Here is a 22,110-nt window from a genome sequence, read left to right as displayed (position 1 = left end):
TTCTTAAAAGTATTGGGACATTGCTCTGTGGGAGAGCATGTACCACTGTCGTGTGTGTGAGGTCCTCAGCTCAGTTGCTAGGTGGCAGAGCTCCATTCACCTTGTCTCCATTATCTTCTTACCCTTATGCCCACCTCTCTGGGTGACGATTTGTTGTGTTTAGTTTAATTCAGAACATGGAAGTATGCACATGTAATATAGTCTTTCTTTTTTTTTTTTTTCCCCTTTTGTAATGTTGGGAGTTGAACCCAGGGCCTTTGCATGCCAGGCAAGCACTATTCTACTGAGCCACAATCCCAGCCCCATAATACAGTTTTATTTATTCCTCTGTCTTACCAAAGGTTTTCATACTATATATAATAATGTGTATCTTTTTTTTATAGAGGATGAACATTTCTAATCTGAAATCCAAAATTCTCTAAAATCTGAAATGTTTTGAATTCTGACATGAAGCTTAAAATGTTTCAGATTTTGAATCTTGAACCAGTAGAATCAGTGCAAATATGTTTAAATTTATAAAACACTGAAATTTTTTTAGTTCCAAGTATTTTGGATAAGGAATACTAACCTGTATAATAGTATATCCTGGAGATGTGTTCATAAGTAATGATGGAGCTATTCCTTATTCTTTTTTCTATAGCTGCATTCTGTTCCATTTATGGATGTACCATTGTTTATCCTACTCCTGGGCTCTGGTTATTTTCAGTCTTTTGCTATTACAAACTGTACCATGGTACTCACAGGCCATTTTAGCCTTATATAAATATATCTTTAGGATAGGTCTCCAGAAATAGGTTGCTGGTTCAAAGGGGGAGTCATTTATAATCTGAATAGATATTACCAGAATCCCTTGTTATCTTGAACTGTTTTGAAACTCTCAGTGATAGAGGACTGCCTGTTTCCCTACATCCTCACTAACAAACTTTCAGGTATTTCTCAGTCTGATTGGTATGTTTATCTTGCTGATTATCTTTTAATGAGGTTTTAATATGCATTTCTTTAATGAGTGGGGTTGAATATTCATAATTATTGTCTTTAATTTTTTAATTTGTCTTAGTTATACATGACAGTAGAATGCATTTATGTACTTTGATATATCATACATGGATGGGAAATAATTTCTCATTTTTCTGAGTACAATGATTATTGTTTTGTTCATTGCCCTTTACCACCTTTTTTTGACCATTGAAAATCATTCATTGATCCTTTGGAGTTTGTTGTGGTGTGTCATATGAGATTATGCATCAGACTTTATCTTTTTTTGTACATTGTTGCCTTGTTATCCCAGGTCATTAAAACATTAAGCATTATACCTTTGATTAATGATGTGGCCTTCACATTAATTAAATTTCCATCTACATTTGAGTCTGATTCTTGAATTTCTTTTATTTTATATTCTGTTTATTCATGAATTAATTCTGTACTACTTAATTTTTTTGTGGCTTTTTGGTATATATTAATATGTGGCAGGTCCAGACTTGTTTTTGCCTGTTTTTTTTTTTTTTTTTTTTTTTTTTTCCTTTTTCCTTTCCTCCTCAGTTCTCTTGACTGGCTTTGCATGTTTAGTTTTCTATATAAACTTTGCTTTCTTTGTCCAGAAATAAAACCTTCTGGTTTTTAGAGTTACAATTACAGTTAATTTCCCAGTGAACTGAGGAAGAATTGACATCTTTCTGACACTGAATCTTTTTTTTTTTTTCAAGAACATGACATGTCTATCCCCAGTCAATTTTCTGTTTCACATTGGTGTTTGCATCAAAGAATGTCAAAGTTTTCTTTATCTATACTTTGCCTGCTTCTTGGAGAGCATATTCATAGAATACTTTGTTTCTAGTGTAAATGAGGTCTTAGTTTCATTTTTGTGTGTGTGTGTGTGTGTGTGTGTGTGTGTGAACTGTTTTTACATGTATGTGTTTTTTGTCCTAAAACCCTTCTTCCTTATCTTGCTTCTAACTCTTGTCAGTGTCTCCAGTGTTTCCCTTATTAAATAAGATACTGATATTGAGGCCAAAATGTACATTTTGTACCAGTTATTATTTTATTGAATTTTTTAGTATAAATGGATGTTGAATTTTTATCAAATGCCTTTCTAGCACCTGTGGCAATGAATTATATTAATTTTATTTGTCAATTGTTTGGTAAATTTTATTAGTAGATTTCTTAATGTAAAATACTAGTATTGTTAGAGTGAGTGCAGCTTGGACTAGTAGGCTGTGTCCCTATTCTATTTAAGATGTTTGCGCCATTGTAAGTAGAGTGGTCTACAGATTTTTGTGCTATCTTCATGTGTTGATATCATTATTCCATTTGTTTCATAAAAACATTAGTTTTCTTTTGTCTACTGTTCTTAAACAGTTTAAATGATATGGAATATTTTGGTTTCAAAAGTTTGGAAGAATTACTTTGTAAAATAGTTTGATCTTGCATCTTTTGTCATATGATAGAGTTTAACATCTTGCTTATTTCTTTTGTGGAATTTGGTTTCTGTAATTTCCATTTTTTTCCTGGGGTTTGTTTTTATAAATCATGCTTTTCTGGTATATTATCTGTTTTATCCAAGTTTTTAATTTATTTGAAAACAGTTGTGCATCTTGCTCTATATATTTTCCCTTAGATTGTGAAGTTTTTGTCTCCTTGTTGTTTAGCTAGCGGCTAATCATCTATCATATTTAAACAGCAGCTTTTAAAAAATATATATGACAACAGAATGTATTTTGACACATCATACATAAATGGAGTATAACTTTTCATTCGTCTCATACACAGGTCATGTAATCATATGCACATAGGGTAATAATGTCAGTTTACCTTTTTTTTAAAGAGTTTTTTTTCTTACCTCAGTTTCTGAATTTATTTGTTTGAAAGACTTGTTTTTACATTTGCTACCTTTGACATTTGATTCATCTTAATTTTTTTTGTAATATGAGTGCTTAATTTTTTATATACTTAAATGCAATGTAGAGTTTTCCATTGTTTTTGTTTTCTAGGAATTCTATAAATTTGGTTCCTCTTTACCCTAGGGTGATTTTAATTTTGACATTTTCAAGTGGTAACCTTATATTTACAGATAAGTCTTGTAATTTTATAAATATTGGATATGTAAACCAGGCCATATAAGTCTGTGGTTGAGCCAGAGCCTTTGACTTCAGGTGACTTCCTGGGACCACATTTACTCTGCCTCATTTTCTGTCTCCTTCCTTTCTCTCTTGCTTCCCTCCTTCCTCTTGCATATATGTGCATGTGTATGCAAACATGTACATAGTCTTTTAGTTTAGTTACCTCTTGAGATAACAAATTAAAAGCTCAATCCTTTGTCTTCACTGTGAGAGAGAGACTCCTATGTCATGGCAATGGTACTCTTTAAAATGAAATATAGCAGGAAATTGATTTTCATTAAAACATCTTTAATAAACAATTCTTGTGCTACTTTTTAAAGGGAAGTATTTTAGTGAAAGAAAAACAGCATTTTGAAAATTAGTGTACATTTCTCAGTAGTTGGTATGAACAATATTTAAAGATTTCTGGTGAGAGAGAGAGGTTTTTTTTGGAGACTATTCATAGCTATTGCTGAAGAGTAAATGAAATTATATGTTTACATGCTTAGAATATAAGATACAAAAAGCTAATCATAAATTCAGAATACACTAGATTCTATTCATAGTGTAATTCATTTTTTCACAGTGTAATTTATTTAATGAGACATTTACTTTAGGAAGCATTTTTCTAGATCACTGATTAGATATATAATCCATATAAGGTCCGATGTTATTACCTTCAATTAAAGGTACCACTTCAGTTTTTTAAAAAACAGATTTCTGAAAATGTGTTTTTATGAAATTCAGGAAAAGAGAAAGATTCCAGTGTTTCCCAATGGATCTGCCCCTATATCTGGTGAGACTCCCAAGGAGGCTGCTCATCATGCTGGGCCTGAGCTGCAGAGGACTGGACGGTGGGTACCCAGATACTGACATCTTTTTGAAACCAGGGTTTGATTTGATGAAAAAAGCATGAACATTTTGTTTTTCTTTCCAAGTATTTGGAACCTAATATTATATAGTCTTTTTTATAGTGTTTTTAAAAATATATATTATTGTATAAGTTCTATAGTACTGAGCAAATTTTATATGCATTTAAAAGTAATTTTAATAGTACATACCAAACTTTAGTTTAAAATGGAAATAATGGACCATATATTTAGAAATTGCAGTTATTTGGTATATAGGTTAATTTTCATTGCCTCTACTAAGGTTATTAATGAAGGGTTAGAGTCCTTATAGAGTTCATCATATCAAATTTTGGAAAGAGGAATTATAATGAATGATTTTGTATTATGTATAGATTTATATATACTATTTTATGCACACACACATATATGTAAAATATCATGAGGTACTATAGAATTACATGGACAAGCATGATTCAATTGTAATATTCTCTGTGGAAACCTTTTTAGAAAAAGTAAAAAAGTTAACTTTTGGAGTAAAGAATAGAATTGTTGCCAGGTATAAACATCTTTACAATGTTTTAAAATATTTTGTAGAAGTAGATAAATGCTGTGGTGTTTCCATATATATGGGTATTGATGCTGTTTTGTCTACTGGGGAGCAGTATGGAACTCAAAAATCGTGAATCTTAAAATCTTTGCTTATAAAACTAGGATATCATATATAGACACTGTATTAGGGATTTTGATGACATGTCTTAAAGGGTCCTATGTATAAGAAAAATAACCATGGGTATACTGGGTATAAATTAAACTCACAATGTGACTCATTGACTAATGTATTAGTTTCTATGAATATAAAAGAATAAAATACCATTGCTGTGTAGACAGTGCTGGTCTATTAGCTATCATTTCTTTGAACTTTATATGGAGATAGGGTTATTCTCTGAATTAGACCCCCCACTAATCTCACAGTCACCTTAGAGCCTCTATAAGCCATCTGTTAAATAACTAGTTATTGATTTGATGTTATAGATACATTGGCATCTTTTTATTGTAAGCTAATTTCCCTTGCTATCAGATTATTTATAGAATAACTTCCAACACTTGTAAAGGTATGTTTAGGATGTATTTCACTATTAGCTTTAAAATAAATAGAATGAGAAAGCTCAGAACATCCAAAGCATTTGAAAGTTTACAATTAATTTATTAATTAATTGTAAAAAAAACTTCTTGCAATTGGTATTTGAATTATTACCTATTTTATGACACAGAACTTTTTTGAATTATGGATTGAGTCACTAGCATCTATTCAGTGTACCTACTATCCCCCAAGAAGTATTTTAGATAATGGAGATAGGTTACTAAACTCCTCTTGTGGAGCTTATATATTTTGGGGAAATTTTCAAGTTAGATGTATCTAAAAGTCTGAATTTTTTTTTTTTATTTTTTTGTAGTGTGGAGGTTGAACCCAGCGCTGCTCTACCACTAGGCTACATCCTTACCCCTTTGCATTTATAAATATAATATAGATTTTAATCTCATAGGTTTATTAATATATGTACTAATTTGACTACATATGTAATAAATTAAGTATACTGAAATAGCTTTGTAGGTTTTGTCCCTAGACAGAAATAATTATATAATTGAAGCACAAATTTTTTAAAGTTATTAAAATTATTTAATAACTATTTGTGCAACTAAGTACAGCATACTACATTCATTTTAAAGGATACTTTGATTATAATTGCATTCTTTGTATTTCTAACAGTGCGTTTAAGATATATAATGTAGACAATAATGAGTAGAATTGATTATGCGTATTTTCATGAATAGCTAGGTTTTGTTTATTGTATATTTCTTTGCACATTTGTGTCCAAAGTTACATTTACTCATATAAAATCATTGCCTGCAGTCTTGTCAGTATATAGTCTATTAAAAAATGTGTTTGTCTCTTTTAGCTTAATGAGATCTATCTTTCCTCTATCATCAGTAGATTAAATGAGTGTATCTTCTATAAATTATACTGTTGTTTTTAAGTTGGATTTAAATTTTTGTTGAGAAAACGCTAGGCACCAGCAGTTTTATGTAGCCCATAGTTTTAGTGTGAACTAGCTAGAATCCTCTAGTGTACAGTTTGACGAGTTTCATCTCACCTATTTAGGCTTTTTGGTGGTTTGATACTTGACATCAAAAGGAAAGCACCTTTTTTCTTGAGTGACTTCAAGGATGCATTAAGCCTGCAGTGCCTGGCCTCGATTCTTTTCCTATACTGTGCCTGTATGTCTCCTGTAATCACTTTTGGAGGGCTGCTTGGAGAAGCTACAGAAGGCAGAATAGTGAGTACCAAGATTGGTAGTGGCCAGGCTCTTAGCTCTTCAGAGGCAAGTGTCTGTATGCATTTGTCTCACTATTGGTACTTTTATTTGAAGAGTCTACCCACAGCAAGATTAACCTGTCCCAAAGCAGACTTCCCCCAAAGGTAATTGCTGTGGAAAACATGGGGAAGCCATTTGAACAGGAGAAGATGCACAGTTGAGGTAAAAAAACAAAAAGCCAACAACAAAAACTTATCCTGCCTTGCTGGATGGAATGGTTTTATAATTGAGTAAAAGGCTTGCATTGTCTCCTGGTGGGTGGGTGGATTGTGGGTGTTGTGGGTGGGGGAATTCATCAGTGGGGCTATTTCACCCTGTGAGGTATCATAGAATTAGTTAGAATCATATGATTAATATGAATCCATCAGCCCTGGCTGGTAGGCCCAAGCTAGACTATTTGGAAGAATAGAACATAATTGTGGAGATGATGGATTTTTGAAGTGATATTTATTTTAATTTTGCTATTAATAAATCTGTGTGAAAGTAGCAAAGGCTTTTATTTGGAAAATATAATTGAAAATTGCCTCTTACTTTTGATATGACTAAAATGAAAATTTTAATGTATTACTGTATTAGGAGCTGTGGTACTTTGTAAAATTTTGAAAAGTCTTTTTTGGGGGGCAGGGTTCATGTATTTTAATGACCTTTAAATGAGATGATTTATAATTTGTAAGTGTATTTTTACTTAATAATATTTACTCTTGAGTTAAAATTTATATTTTTATAGATAAAAGTTAGAAAAAATATCCAAAGCTAAGTAATGATAATTATTCATTTGAAGTATTTGATGACCTGAACACAAGATAAATCTGAAAACAAAAATTTTCATGCAACTCTGAATTTATTTTTGATTATTTAGATTCTTCTTACCTTATTCTGTATTCAGTATATCAAAAGCAGATATTTTTAGTAAGTTGCTATAAATGCTGTCACAAATTGTACATGTAACTGCTGGTCCTTGTGGAAATGTGTTTTGTCTGTTACTTTCATGAATGTGCTGCTTCTTTCTTGTGGACTGTCACTACCTGCCCGTCTCCTTCTGCTGTTTGATACCATGTGCATGTGATGTGTGTTAGGCACTGGAGGAGGGCAGACTAGTATAAAAGCATGTGTCTCCTGTCCTCAGGATGCTAACCTAAGTGAAAGAGAATGATAATATATACATGGTTCCTACACTGTGGTTTGCTGTGCCACATGAGCGGTGGGAATTGGAGTAAGATAAATAGAAAAAGCAGGAATATCATGCATTTGTTTTCATTTGCTTTGTTGAACTTTAGGTAGAAATGGACATACTAGGAGGTACAGTTTCAGAGTTTACAGAGTGATAAAGGGGGAAATGTACAGATTGGGAAACCATAAATGAGATTTGAAACTGAAAATAGTGGAGGTTAACAAGGAAGATAATTTATAGGGAGAGAAGGAGAAGGAAAAGTGGTAAGTAACCTGGATTTATGGAATGGAGGAGAGATGGGGTAGAGGGGAAGGGTGGAAAAGGAAAATGACCCAATAGATTGGACCCTAGAAGAGAAATGAGGATGGTGTAATTTTGCAGAAGCCAAACTAGAAGTTTTGAGGAGGAATAATTAGAAGGAGGTGTTCAGTGATTTAGTACAGTCATAAAGGAGAACAGCAGTGAGGTGTGAAGAGGGCTTTTGATAGGCATAATGGAAACTTAAAACTGTAGAGTGTGGTAGACAAGACATTGCAATGGGGCTGTGATTTCCTAAGGGAAAGACAGGTTTTAGTTTGGGAATGAACTAGAAGTTGGGCAAAACTTAGAAAAAAATAGTCTGGGTAAGGGGAAAAATACATCTGGATAAGGGAATGTTTTGCTTTTGTAGCTATGGCAGTGAGGAAGAGGTGAGGCTGTGAGGAAGGGTTTTCAGTGGCACCATTTGTTTTTTAAACCAAGGTTGAGGGAGGGGAACCTTAATTTTGTGCCCATCTGCTCCTGTTAATTTTTTTTTCATCTGTTACTCTCCTCTTCTCAGTTTCTTTTCCCCTCAATATCATTTACACTTTTTTCCCTTAAGCTTAACCAAAATTCATTCCTAAATATTTTGGGGTGGCTTACCAGTGTCTTCTAGCACAAACTGGTTTCCCATAGGCAAGAAAATAAATTATCTCATACAGTTAACAAATGTATTATTAATAAATATGGATGCTTCTCCATTATGTTGCCAAGAGACAGATTTGTATGTGTTTCATCCTGTTTTTATTCTGATAGTTGAATTATACTTTTGTTGTCTTTGTTACTTTGTGACTGCTCTGATTTTGGAAGATACTTGTTACAGTTGATAATGAGAACTGCTATTATTTATTAAATACATTCCAGGTGCCATATACTGTGCTTGCTGGGTGTTTCTACAAATACCACTTAAGGTCTCCTACTTGTAATCTCCTCCCATTTAAAAATGAGAAAGCTTTGGCTTTCAAAGGTTGTGATATAGCCAGAGCTCAGTGCATGGCACTAACCAGTCTTCCACTTTGGATCTGGTCCTGAAGCCCTGCTCTCTTTGCCTGCTGCCTCTTATTTCAGGAGTGTTGTCTTGAAAACTTCCTTTTCTTGTCTTTACCAACTATGTATGGGCTTTCCCGCTCTGGGTAGTACATTCCACTTGGCTATGGTGTTTGTGAATGGTAAACTATTCTTTCTTTCTGACCCTTTCCCTTTGTCTAGTAGTATGGCGTATCATCACCCCTTATCATCTCATAACCTAATTAGTTGGGATGTTATAGTGGTGGTGGTACATTTTTCTCATCTTTTTTTTTTTTTTGCCAAATTTTAATGATAAGATACTTTCTCTATTATGGTTGGTATGAATTTTTTTATGGAGATTTTGTTTATGTTAAGTATGTCATTTTTGATATCAATTGATTAGGTTTATCAGTAGTTTATATATGAAATCTGCTTGAAAAATAGGGTCAAATGTTAATTCCTTATCTATTTGAAAGATTCTTTTTTGTACCTCTGTATTGAGCATTTAAATGTGTTTTTTAATGAACTATTTCAGACATGCCAGAGATATTAAAAATAACACACATCTTTAGATAGAGTTGAATCCCTGATATATGTCTTCTCCATTTACTATTTGCATCTCACAGTATTGCTTTGAATTAAGGATGATTGCAAAAAAATTCACTTTTAAATATACCAAAACAAATCAGTTCTCTCTGTGTATTTGGAATGTATTTGTAGTTTTCTGTAATGAAATTTTAATTTTAAGAGCTATAAGTTTGTGCTTCCATTATATTTGTAACTACTTGGTTTGTATTTTTATTTTACAGCTGTCTAACATGTATTATATTAGGTAAGAAATGTGTTTATGATGTATTGCTTCTATTCATTTCTTTTTTCCTTGAACAGAGTGCAATAGAGTCTCTCTTTGGAGCATCATTAACTGGGATTGCCTATTCATTGTTTGCTGGGCAACCTCTAACAATACTGGGGAGCACAGGTCCAGTTCTAGTGTTTGAAAAAATTTTATTTAAATTCTGCAGGTAAGTAATAGTTCTCTATTCATCACGTGTATTTGTACAATTATATATTATTGTTTATTAGCAACTGAAAAGTTCTGATCAATATCTGCATTTTTAAATTTTTTGGGCTGCACTGTGGTTGGCCCCATCAAGCCTTCTACCACCATCCCCACCTCAGTAACTTAGAGATGAGGAAAATAAGATTGCCCATTAATGCAAAATCAATGTATTTTGAGTACTGATAAGCAGATCATAAAAGTCCTTTGTTCTAGCAAATTTCAACCATAAGAAGATATTCATCTGAACTATTTGTTAAACAATACGTTGTTGTTATACAGGAAGTTTAGAAAGAGGTAATTTTACCAGTCAGTCCTGTTTAACAGATATGAGACTGAAGCAATCAGAATGAAGTGTCAGTTTCCACTGACTAGGTTATTTATGGTGTGGAGGTAATACAGGGGATTGGAGTTGGTATGCTTTGAATTCAACAGGGCCAATACTGTCTTTTTATGACATAAATGCAATTGAACATTTTAGCCTGAAACAACTTGATGCTTTTAAATAATTGGTTCATCTAACTCTTGTTCTGATTTTGTACCCACTAAACAAGCTGACTCTGATTCTAATCTGTCATGAATTGAAATATAGTAGCTGCTTGTTTGAAATTTAAAAGAAGAAATCACCTTTCTCTGGTTATAATGGTGGGAGAGGAGGTGGCGGTGGTGATGGCAAGACATTGGAGCTATGTTTTTACTGTATTGATGTGTAGCTTCCTGGTCTTCAGAGGGAGTCAAATACAATTCTTTTTTTATCTGTCATTTATTTCTCATAATTGATTCCTAAAATGAGGTCTATTAATTTTGAAATATTTATTGCCTAATAGATATGTACTATGAATCTTTTATATAAATGTAATAACCAGTAAGTCTTCATTCAGTTGAAGTAGAAAAGTAGAGCATTATCTAATCATTATTTTGTTATTCTATAATTCCTTCTCTCTCTTTTTTTTAGGAATCATGTTTTGTTCTTATTGTTTATTATGAAAATTTTAAGGTACAAGTACTATTCCTTATATATATGTTGATTATGTTCACATTTTTATTTCTGAACAGAGATTATCACCTTTCCTATCTGTCTTTAAGAACCAGTATTGGTCTGTGGACTTCTTTCTTGTGCATTGTTTTGGTTGCAACAGATGCGAGCAGCCTTGTGTGTTACATCACTCGGTTTACAGAAGAGGCTTTTGCAGCTCTCATTTGCATCATATTCATCTATGAAGCTTTGGAGAAGCTTTTTCATTTAGGAGAAATATATGCATTTAATATGCACAACAACTTGAATAAACTGACCAGCTACTCGTAAGTGCTGTTTCTCACCAATATTAAAAAATATTTTTGTCAAGATGTCAGAGCCTAAGAAAAATGCCTTTTGTGTTTTCTTTTTTGACAATATAATGCCCACTGCTGTATCTAGCAACAACTACCAGCCATCTAGTAGTTGTTATATTTGTTTCAGGTGAGATTTTACCAAAGCTTTCAGAGGACATAAATGTAGTTCATCAAGTTCATTCATTTTGTTCACTGAAATAAATTATATGTGTGTATTTTCAGTCTTCTGTTTGAATTGTATTGGTCTATTTAAATTTGTTTGGCAGTTAGCCCACCACATATTTGCTTTAGGCAATAATATTAGATTTTAATTCTTTAACTACATAACCACATCCTACATGTATAGTAGAATGTGGAATTATTTTTTATATTTGTATATTCCCCACATTTTGTGTCTTAATTAATATTTTTGAAACTTATTAGCATATAGTGAAGTTTTGTGGTAGAATTTTAGTATATTTTGTGTTTAATGGAGTGTTTTCCTTGCGAATAAGAAAAGTATTATTCAACCACCAAGATGACAAAAAAAAAAAAGAAAGATTAGAAGAAGGAATGAAATGAACATAATCTAAAACTCTAGAATAAAATAGTATTTGAAAAGTGACATATAATAGTTTAAAAGATTGGTGAATATATTTAGATAAAAGTAAAGCAGACTGTTAAAACTAGACATATCAAAGAAATGTCTCTATTTGTTGTCTTTCATAATCTTGTTTGGTATAAATGTGGTGTTTCATTTGATTGACACATATAGGGATATGTGGTCATCTAAAGTAGAAAGGGTGCATACCTTTTTCCTTCTCTCCACCTAAGCCTGACCTGAGATCCTGTATCTTCCCCTTTTTTCATACTTTTGTTACTTTTTTCCTTCTTTGTCTTCCTAGTATACCCTCAATTTTGATAGATAAAATAGGGAAGGGTATGAAATTCTGTATAAGTACTGACCTATTTGAAAACATTAGAGATACTTTGATTTTAAATCTGTGATATGCTGTCTTCATTGTTCTTACATGCTTTGCTTTACTTTTTTTTTCATTTTCTCTCTTTCTGTGCACTTTTTCCTTTGACCTCTGAATGATGGCTTTTATTGTTAGTACCAGCCTTAGAATTATGTTTCCTTTTGATTAACTGAGTAGCTGCATGTGAACAGCATCTACTCACCATACAGCTTGTGAGCATTGAGCATTGTGTTCAGAGTGTTTCTTAATTCTTGTGAATATACTAGTGAACGGTGTTAATACCATAGCCCCTTTCTTGTCTGAAGACACTGAAGCTCTTGGAGGTTAAAACTTGCCTTAGATTAAACAGTTAGTAAGTAACAACACCTGGGTGTACTCCAGATCCATCTTCTCATCTTTTCTCAAACAGTTCATTATCTAATTTGGGAGTAATCATGTTTGTTTTTATTTTTTAAATTTATATTTAGAGGTTCATTTGCTAAGTGTTTCTAGCTTATTTAGGCAGTTGAGATAGTTCTAAATATGAACTGAACTCTGATCTTATTTTTCTTAGTACTGTCCTGATGAAAATTTTTATTTATTTGAGAGTGAATCTTAAATTCATTAAAGGGTGAATATGAATATTAGGTCTAGTGCGAGCACAAAAAATCAATAGCAGTGTAACTTTTATTGGGAATAAATACATGTTGTATTGCAGGGATAGGAAGAGACAACAGTGACTGCTGTGATGATTGAGGAGATAGGATTTAATGGAGAATAATCTTGCCAAACACGGTGGTATCTTAAAATTTTTAATTATTTTAGAAATATTTTTTGTCCTCTTAGATTAAACAAACAAACATGTTCCCCCCAAGGGATATATTTAACCAATTTTATAAAGTAAATATTTTATGTGAACTAATTTTATTAATATCATACCAGTCTTATTCCATTCTGTTGTTTGATATGTGTCGTTTCTAGTCTCCATGCTTTGCAACATGGAAAAAAAATTAAGAAATTAAAAGCTACCACACCGTGCGGTTGATTGAGTAAAATGTAAGCATGAAATACGTGACTTTTAATTCACCTACCATGTTGGGTGCAGTGCCTGTAATCCCAGTGGCTGGAGAGGCTGAGGTAGGAGGATAACAAGTTCAAAGCCAGCCTCAGCAACTTAATGAGGCTCTAAGCAACTTAGTGAGACCCTGTCTATAAATAAAAAATAAAAAGGGCTGGGGATGTGGCTCAGTGGTTGAGTGCCCCTGGGTTCAATACCTGGTACTAAATAGTTAATTAAATAAATAAAAATTTCACCTACTGTGATTTTTCAGATGTGTATGTATTGAACCTCCTGACCCTAGTAATGAAACTCTAGAGCTATGGAAGAAAGAGAATATAACAGCACACAGTATTTCCTGGGGAAATCTCACTGTTTCTGTAAGTATATTACAAAATGGAGGATGCTATAAATATTGTATTAAATTAATTCTTTAGTTTTTTTCAGATTATTCTTATTGTCTTCTTGATCAATGGATTTATGGTATGTTTTCAAAATATAGTGTTTTAACCAAATAGGAGGTCCCACTTTTTTGTGTATCATGCACTAGATATTATAGGCTAAAAAGAATGAAGGTTAGGGTGATAAAAAGACTATACTGCACTTCTCAGATTTTTTCAAAAGTTATTGAAAAGATGTGAACATACTTGTGAACTTTGTTTAACTCAAGAGTCTAGTCTGATTCAAGCTCTTAAGAAAACAGGAAGGAAAAAGGGCAAAATGTGTTATAAGCATCTGCTATATACTGAATACTATTATAGGCACTTGTATTATGTTGGGAAATGTTGTCCTTGCTCTGTAATATCCATGGTGTGTTGCTTATGAGCTAGGCATAAACATATTAAGTGAAGTCAGCAGTCAGAATTAAAACAAAGATCCCCTGAAATTCTCTAGAGGCATTTTTTTTTAATAGGGGGATTATATAAGTAACTGAATCCATCCTTTCTCACTAAAGGTGATAGTTAGCCCCTAACTAAATAATTTGAAAAAATATCTGAAATTTTATCCTATTGGTAATTTAAGGCTGTGCCATCCAAACAGTAGCCTTAACATGTGTCTAAGTTTAAATAAAATTAATTAAAAGTTCGGTTTCTGAGTTGACTAGCCACAGTCACTTCATACAGCTTTTGGCTTCTGTATTAAACAGTGCAGATATATAACATTTCCATCACAGGAATTCTCTTATGAATCAGTACTATTCATAGCAACTTAGAGACATATTTTACTGTTTTGTAATTAGCAAGCTATTTTTTGTTGTGGAAGAGGTATAGCTGATTGAAATAGTCAAAAGTGACTTGTTAAAAAGAATTTGCTTTGGGGCTGGGGTTATGGCTCAGTGGTAGAGCACTTGCCTAGCATGTGGGAAGCTCTGGGTTCAATCCTTAGCACCACATTAAAAAAATAAATAAATAAACAAAATAAATGTATTGTGTCTAACTACAACTAAAAAAATAAATGTTTAAAAAAATAAAAAAAAGAATTTGATTTCTGATTGCTGATGGGCATCCTGTCTTGACATATATATGTCTTTCCAATATATGTTGGTTTTTTGTTTTTTGTTTGGTACCAGAGATTGAACTCATGAGCAGTCAGCCACTGAACCACATCCCCAGCTCTATTCTGTATTTTATTTTAGAGACAGGGACTCACTGAGTTGCTTAGGGCCTCATTTTTGCTGAGGCTGGCTTTGAACTCGTCTCGATCCCTCTGCCTCAGCCTCCCAAGCAACTGGGATTATAGGTGTGCGTCACTGCGCCAGGCTCCAGTATATTTTTTGATATTCATTTTGCCATGTTGGTGGTGGCATTCTTTTTTTAATAGCCTTTAATTTCATGGATTGGAATTAAAAATAATGGAATCTTTAAAATTTTCTTTTGATAGTTTTTTTTTTTTTGTTATTGTTAAAATGAGTTATATTTGGGGCACTTCCTCTAATCTCTAAATTTTCTTCTAAAGGAAAATCAAGTCAATGGACTTCTATCAAATATGATATATTTTGTATTATGTTATCAATTTGGTCAAAGGATATATTATTTTAATGATTACTTCCTCATGAAAGACCATGGTTTCAATTCTAAGATCTTGAGTTTGAGTCAGAAAATCCAGCCACAGATTTTGTTACTGATTTCAGTTTGTTACTGCAGCCATCTATTCAGCATTGTAACAGGGCATAAGACTGATTTTCTGTTTGCTGCTTTGGTATAAGCCACCTATTCAAAAATACATGAAAGACAGTAAATTGTGGACCAACAAGAATGCAGATGAAACATTTCATAAATAATATTCATTATAGTCCTTTTACTAAAGGGAATATATAATTGAAGGAAAGGAGGACATAAGTGAAATAGTCTTATTTCATTGACTTAGACAAGTCACAGCATCTCTGAACTTAGGTGCTGTCTTACAGTTCATCGATGATGTGTTATATACAGTTGACTTTGCAGTGCCTTTTCTTGCAAAGTGAAGCATAAAATTTGCATCTTAGAGTCAATGAAGTTTATTAATTTTATTGGATGTTTGAAAACTTCCTCTATTTTCTTTTTTCCTCCCCCTTTTTTTTCAGGAATGTAAAACCTTTCATGGTGCATTTGTAGGATCAGCTTGTAGTCCTCATGGACCTTATATTCCAGATGTGCTCTTTTGGTGTGTCATCTTATTTTTCACAACATTTTTTCTGTCTTCATTCCTCAAGCAATTTAAGACCAAGCGTTATTTTCCTACCAAGGTAACTGGGATGTAATTTTGGGAATTCTGGTTATCATGTTTTTGGTTTTCATTTTCTTGGTTTATTTCAAAATAGCAGTATATCATTTAAGGTTAATACTTTGCCAAGTAATTATAAATTACTTATACTAAAAATGTATGATATGTGTCTGAGCTCACAGTGGGAAGATACTGATACCAAGAAAGCAAAGTTTAGTTGTGAATTATGTAATCATTTGGAAAGAATTAGGTATAAATGTATGTCACTGCCATTATCAGTAATTAAAAATTCCATTCATACTTTTTAGTGATGTTTTGCCTGTGAAAGAGATGAATTATTTAGAAAGGGGACATACTTTTTGTTTATATTAACATAATGCCTTTAACATAGGTGCGATCGACAATCAGTGACTTTGCCGTATTTCTCACAATAGTAATAATGGTTGCAATTGACTACCTTGTAGGAGTTCCATCTCCTAAACTTCATGTTCCTGAAAAATTTGAGGTAAGGATTGAAACAAGTGGCTTTTTTTCTTCCTTGGGAATGTCAAACTACTTTACAACTACTTTAAATATGAGACACTCCTCCCTTAGTATGTGTAGTCTTTTTGAAGAGCTGATGCTTTGACAGGAAAAATTATATGTGTATTTCTCACATATGAAAAAATGAAATAAAAAAGAGATGAGAGAACCTATTTAGGAAAAGTATAAAGTTCATACATCAAAGCAAATGAAAACATCCATGGTGAAGAGTTGGGAGCCATTTAAAAATGGACTCTGCTTTCCTAGTTGGATCTATCTCTTAGTGTGTTTTCCAGGGGAAAAGAAACATCCTTCAAAGAAGTAACCTAAACTTGAATTTAGAAAAATGACAGTGGGACCCTAGTTAAATTTCTAGAAGGGCCATGTATCTGACAGTAATTGGAAAGCTCCATGTAACATTTTCCAGCAAAATCAGGAAAAAATAAAATGTTTTCTATAAGAAAAATATGTAATGCAAGCCTCCATTTGAATTGTTTACTTTCATTGGCAAACTTGTATCCTATTGAACAGCCTGGGTTGGAACTGTGTAGTTTAGATGCTGATTTGGGGTGTGGGGTGGTGGGTTGCTGCAGTTGGGGGGGGCACTTTCAAAGGACTCACAAAGACCTAGAAATGTTGAAAAAATTGAGAAAAAGTTATGCCATGAATGCATAATGTATATTTACACAATGGTTTATTACTCATTACTGTAAAATAACACAAAAATTTATTGTAAAAAATAAATATTTATCAAAACATATGCAAACAGACTATATATGCTATCATTCATAGAGAGGTGTAAATAAATGTAAAGAATGGGATATTAAATTATAATTTTGAAATTTACTATAGTACCTACTGTTGCCAACCTCAGCAACTTAGTGAGGCTCTAAGCAATTTGGTAAGACCCTATCTCAAAATTAAAAAAAAAAAAAATTAAAAGGGCTGGGGATGTGGCTCACTGGTAAAATACCCCTGGTTCAATTTTTGTCCCCTCACTCCCCACAAAAAAAGTTACAACTGGAATTTTTGACCACAAGGAGATTGGTCCCCCAGCTAATCCTCCCCAGATACTGGATAATCGTCAGTTCTGTAATTTTTTTCTGGTCTGTAATTTTTTCTATCTCCCTCTGTTTGTGATGTATAAGAGGAAGCAACTTTTAAGTTTTGTTACTGGTTACATTTATTTTTGCATTTAGTAAATTATGTGACTTCTTTTGGAAGAAGTTGGCTTAATGGGATCTGAAACAAGGTATATAATGGAAATAATTTTAGTATGCTTTATCTTTTATTGGGATCAAAAAATTAACATTATTTTAAAAACCAGTGGTTTCCAAAGTACGCATGCATGGATGGAAAATAATCTACCAACAATATTAAATTTAAAGATAAGAAAAATTAATCTTTGTTACAGGTATAGTAATATAGTATATGAGTGAGTATAGAGCAGTTTGGTACAGCTTATTTTTAATTTTTTGTTGCTAAATTTGGTTGTGAAGAAATGGCTACTATAGGAAAGTCACTGTTTTTACCAAGTTTTATTATAAGAGTATGTAAGAAAATGAAGCTAAATTATGTTGATTTAAAATATTGATATAATTTTCTATAATTCTGGTTCCTAAATATATTTCTGTTATTTATTTCTTTATTCAGATAGCAGTCTCAATTTTGAGAAGCATCAAATGTATTTGGGGAGACAAATCAAGAAGTAGTTAAGAATGAAAGCATTGTGTAAATAAAATATTTTTATTCAGATATAGAAGTATGAAGCAGTTTTATATATAGCTGTAGGAAGATTGGAATACCCGAACGTTGAAAGTATTAAGTTTCCCTTTTGTACTGTCAAATGATTTCATGAAAAATAGCCTGAATATTAAATCTAGGTAATAAAAATATATTTAAGTTTCAATACATCCAGTGTCCTCCAAGAGCCGTAAACTCATACAGTCTTTTAAAATTTTTTGTTACAAAAATAAGTTTCATGTTAACATCATCAAAATGTGTTAATATCTGATGCCAGCTTTTTGTCAGTAGTTGTTTTGGAAAAATACTGTCCAAAGGGCTGATTCAGATTCAGTACCATCCTGCTAAGATCACTAGCACAGGATCTGTATAGCAGTTTAATTTGGGAGTTGATCAAGTAGGTAGATTGATTTCTGGTTTGCTTGTCCTGTTGCTGCTTAACAAACCTCCTGAAAATATGATCTCTAAACAACAGCTCTTTGTTTGTTCGTAGTTCTGTGCCAGTAGGGACTGTGCTTAGCTGAGTAGGAGTCTAGTTTCTGGATCTCACCTGGGACCTTTCACGTGGCTGCAGTCATCTGATGGTTTCCTGATGTCAGCATGGCTGCATTCACTAATCTGGGGCTTCAGCTCTGATGGTCAAAGTAGAGGGAGTGGTTGTAGTCTGCCCTACCCCTCCTGCCTGGCTCGCCCACCACATTGCTTCTTGTCTTCAAGAAGCTTAGTTTATCTAGGTTTATTCAACAACATAATCATCTTAGGGTTCCGAGAGCATTAAGAGAAGACGCTGCAGGTTTTCTTGAGGTCAAGACTTGGAAGTCGGTGTCACTTTGGCCTTATTTCATGGGTTAAAGTTTTAAGGTCATCCCAGGTTCAAGGGGAAGGGAAATAAATTCTGCCTCTAGATATAAAGTGGCTAAGTCACATGGCAAGGGGCATGCTTGTAGAAACGGGAAGAAGTCCTTTGGCACTCTTTACAAATAACTGAGTACACATCCCAAGATTTAATTCAGTTCTTTTCTATCCCTTAGTATTTCTTGGAATAGACCCAGTCTATGCTGTGGAGATTTAGTGCAGTAGAGAAATGAAACTGTTTTTTTTTTTTCTTTAATTTTTTTTAACAGCCTACTGATCCAAATAGGGGCTGGATCATAAGCCCATTGGGAGATAATCCTTGGTGGACCTTATTAATAGCTGCTATTCCAGCCCTGCTCTGTACCATTCTCATCTTTATGGATCAACAAATTACAGCTGTCATCATAAACAGAAAGGAGCACAAATTGAAGGTGATTTCCAACTTTTGCCTTAAGTGTTGTGATTTCTTCAAAGGTTTATGGTGTTCCCAAATTAGAACATTAAAAGATGGAAGATGGAAATTAGTTTCTTCCCTTTGTATAACTAATATATAATTTTAAGCTGAAAGACCAGTTTAGACTAATAGATATTCATGTTTATTTCACTTTTCAGAAAGGAGCTGGCTACCACCTTGATTTGCTCATGGTTGGTGTTATGTTGGGAGTTTGCTCTGTCATGGGACTTCCATGGTTTGTGGCTGCAACGGTGTTGTCAATAAGTCATGTCAACAGCTTGAAAGTTGAATCTGAATGTTCTGCTCCAGGGGAACAACCCAAGTTTTTGGGAATTCGTGAACAGCGAGTTACAGGACTAATGATTTTTATTCTAATGGGCCTCTCTGTGTTCATGACTTCAGTACTAAAGGTAAAGTCTCTGGTAGCATTTAAAAATCTTATTTATCATAACATTTATACTTAGTTGTATGAAAATGAGACATTGAAATCAGTATCTAAAAAATCAGTTTCATTTCCTATAATTTACTTTGGAAATAATATTTGGTAAGGTTTTTAGCATAGTAAACATTTCAGTGCTGGGTGTGTCCATTTTAAAAGTAATGTAAAAGGGTGGTATTAAAGACTAGCTTTGGGAGGAGTTGATCAGTGCTTAGTTATGATTTAAAAGGAGAGACTATTCTCAGAATTTTGTATAAATATTAGAGGAAGTCATATTGAAAGATAGATGAAAGTTATTTGACTAGTTTTTTAAAAAATAATGCTATTTTTGAAGTTAATGCATTCTGTCTGATGCACTCTATGAAACAAAGGTAACAAATACTCATTAGAAAAACGGGATTACAGGCATGCACTACTGAGCCTGGCTTGGAAATTATAATTTTTTATAAAAATACCAAATGGGCTTAGTATTGTTATTATCAAATTAATTTAAAAATAGCAAATTACATGCCCGTAATCCCAGGGCCTTGGGAGACCTAGGCAGGAGGATTGCAAGTTTAAAGCCAGCCCAGCAATTTAGTGAGGCCCTAAGCCACTTAGTGAGCCATTGTCTCAAAATAATAGTAATAATAAAAAGGGCTGGGATGTGGCTCAGTGATTAAGCGCTCCTTGGTTCAGTCTGTGGTATCAAAATAAAAGGGGAGGGGCAATTTAAAATTAAATTCTAGCATGATGAATATCTTATATTTCTAACACATTCAAACAGAAGTGTTTGGAGATGTGGGTGGGAGGAGTCCTCAGGATTTTTAAGAGCATAAAGGGGTTCTGACATCAAAATATTTGAGAACCTTTAATCTAAGCCTGTCTTTCAGGATGAGTTTAGCATGCTTGTGTTTATCCTCCATTTCCACACTCCCTCTTACCGCCTGCCTTGCGTGGTTTATACTTCTAGTTTTATTGTAAAGGTACTAACATTTTGTGCTGTCATTATAATTAAGCCTTCTGTGCATTAGAGTAAGTTAAATCATAAAAAGTAAATCTTCTGTAAACTCATAATCACTATTATGATGATAAAAATATTTACTGAGGACTAAGCAGTGTATTGGCCAGGAACTCCACCTTATTTCACTAAATTTTTCTACCATTTTCTATATCATTACACTGATTTTTAGTCTTATTAAAATTATTATTACAGAATTGTTTTTAATTACTTGGATAATCATATCTTTAAAAAATTTCCAGGAATTATTCATTCTGGTCATTCCCGTTCCTTAGCATTCTGAAGTTGCTTTTTGGATAAATATTTTTAAAAAGTTCCCTGGGGGAGTTGATTATCTAACACCTCAATTAACCAGCCTAGTTGGTCTTTTCTAAGGGTGATGAATTACTGCTTTTTCTTCCAGGGTCTCCTTAGAAAAAAAACATACTAGGTTGGTGAGTTGAGGTATATATGAATTTCCTTTGTAGTTGCTGAATCTTTTTTTCTTACAGGCCTCTCCCTTGGGTCATTATGCTTTTTAGTAAATTGATGGGGACTGTTAATAGCCAGGCTTCACTACAAATGCCTAGGTATGGGCCAGATAGGTGATTTGGGATCTCTCTAACTACCAGAGTAATGAGGATTTTATTCCAGAGGTGGATTTCAATTATTGTAATTAGTAAATGCTATGTACAGTATTGGCAATGAAGGGGAGGTATGCACATAGTAATACAAATGCTCTTTGAGTTTCAGGTGCTTTTCAGGTTTTTTAAATGTATATGAAGTAATTTAATTTTCACAGCAATCTGATGTAGAAAGTACACTACAGAAAGATTTTCTTTTAAAAATTACCGAGGCTTTTAAGCCGAGTATTCTATCGTACTTTTGATCTTAACTACTGAACCTATTCCTTTGTAGAAGATGAGCAATTTTTCAAGGATCTGTTGTTTATTAGCAGTTTCTTACATGTAAAAATGTGAAATTGGTCTAATCCTTATCACTGATCTTTTACTTCTGTCACCATATATTCATTTCTGTGAAATGGTTTTTGTAGCATGAGTTCTAATTGTGGTCCTTTTACTTACAGTTTATTCCAATGCCTGTTCTGTATGGTGTTTTCCTTTATATGGGAGTTTCCTCACTGAAAGGAATTCAGGCAAGTCTTAAGTATTTAGTGAATTTGTAGAAAAAGTTAAACCTATATTAAATTTGAAGAGACTGTTTTCATTAT

General features: G+C 33.1%; 1 protein-coding gene across 7 annotated transcripts in view; it reads left to right on the top strand.

Annotated features, from left to right (window-relative positions):
- Positions 1-22,110, top strand: part of Slc4a7 (solute carrier family 4 member 7) — a 100,024-nt gene that overhangs the window by 62,573 nt on the left and 15,341 nt on the right. For all 7 annotated transcript variants that reach the window (XM_026406039.2, XM_026406033.2, XM_077796246.1 and 4 more), the window contains 10 exons: positions 3,843-3,949; positions 6,108-6,282; positions 9,689-9,822; positions 10,914-11,159; positions 13,459-13,564; positions 15,748-15,909; positions 16,279-16,392; positions 19,277-19,438; positions 19,620-19,871; positions 21,967-22,035. In XM_026406039.2, the coding sequence (XP_026261824.2) occupies positions 3,843-3,949; positions 6,108-6,282; positions 9,689-9,822; positions 10,914-11,159; positions 13,459-13,564; positions 15,748-15,909; positions 16,279-16,392; positions 19,277-19,438; positions 19,620-19,871; positions 21,967-22,035 (1,527 nt within the window). The remainder of the gene's footprint in view (positions 1-3,842; positions 3,950-6,107; positions 6,283-9,688; positions 9,823-10,913; positions 11,160-13,458; positions 13,565-15,747; positions 15,910-16,278; positions 16,393-19,276; positions 19,439-19,619; positions 19,872-21,966; positions 22,036-22,110) is intronic.

The sequence above is a fragment of the Urocitellus parryii genome, chromosome 3, assembly GCF_045843805.1.
Source record: "Urocitellus parryii isolate mUroPar1 chromosome 3, mUroPar1.hap1, whole genome shotgun sequence".
NCBI lineage: Eukaryota > Metazoa > Chordata > Mammalia > Rodentia > Sciuridae > Urocitellus > Urocitellus parryii.
Note: the sequence above shows the minus strand (reverse complement) of the source record. Positions and strands in the feature narration are given on the sequence as shown.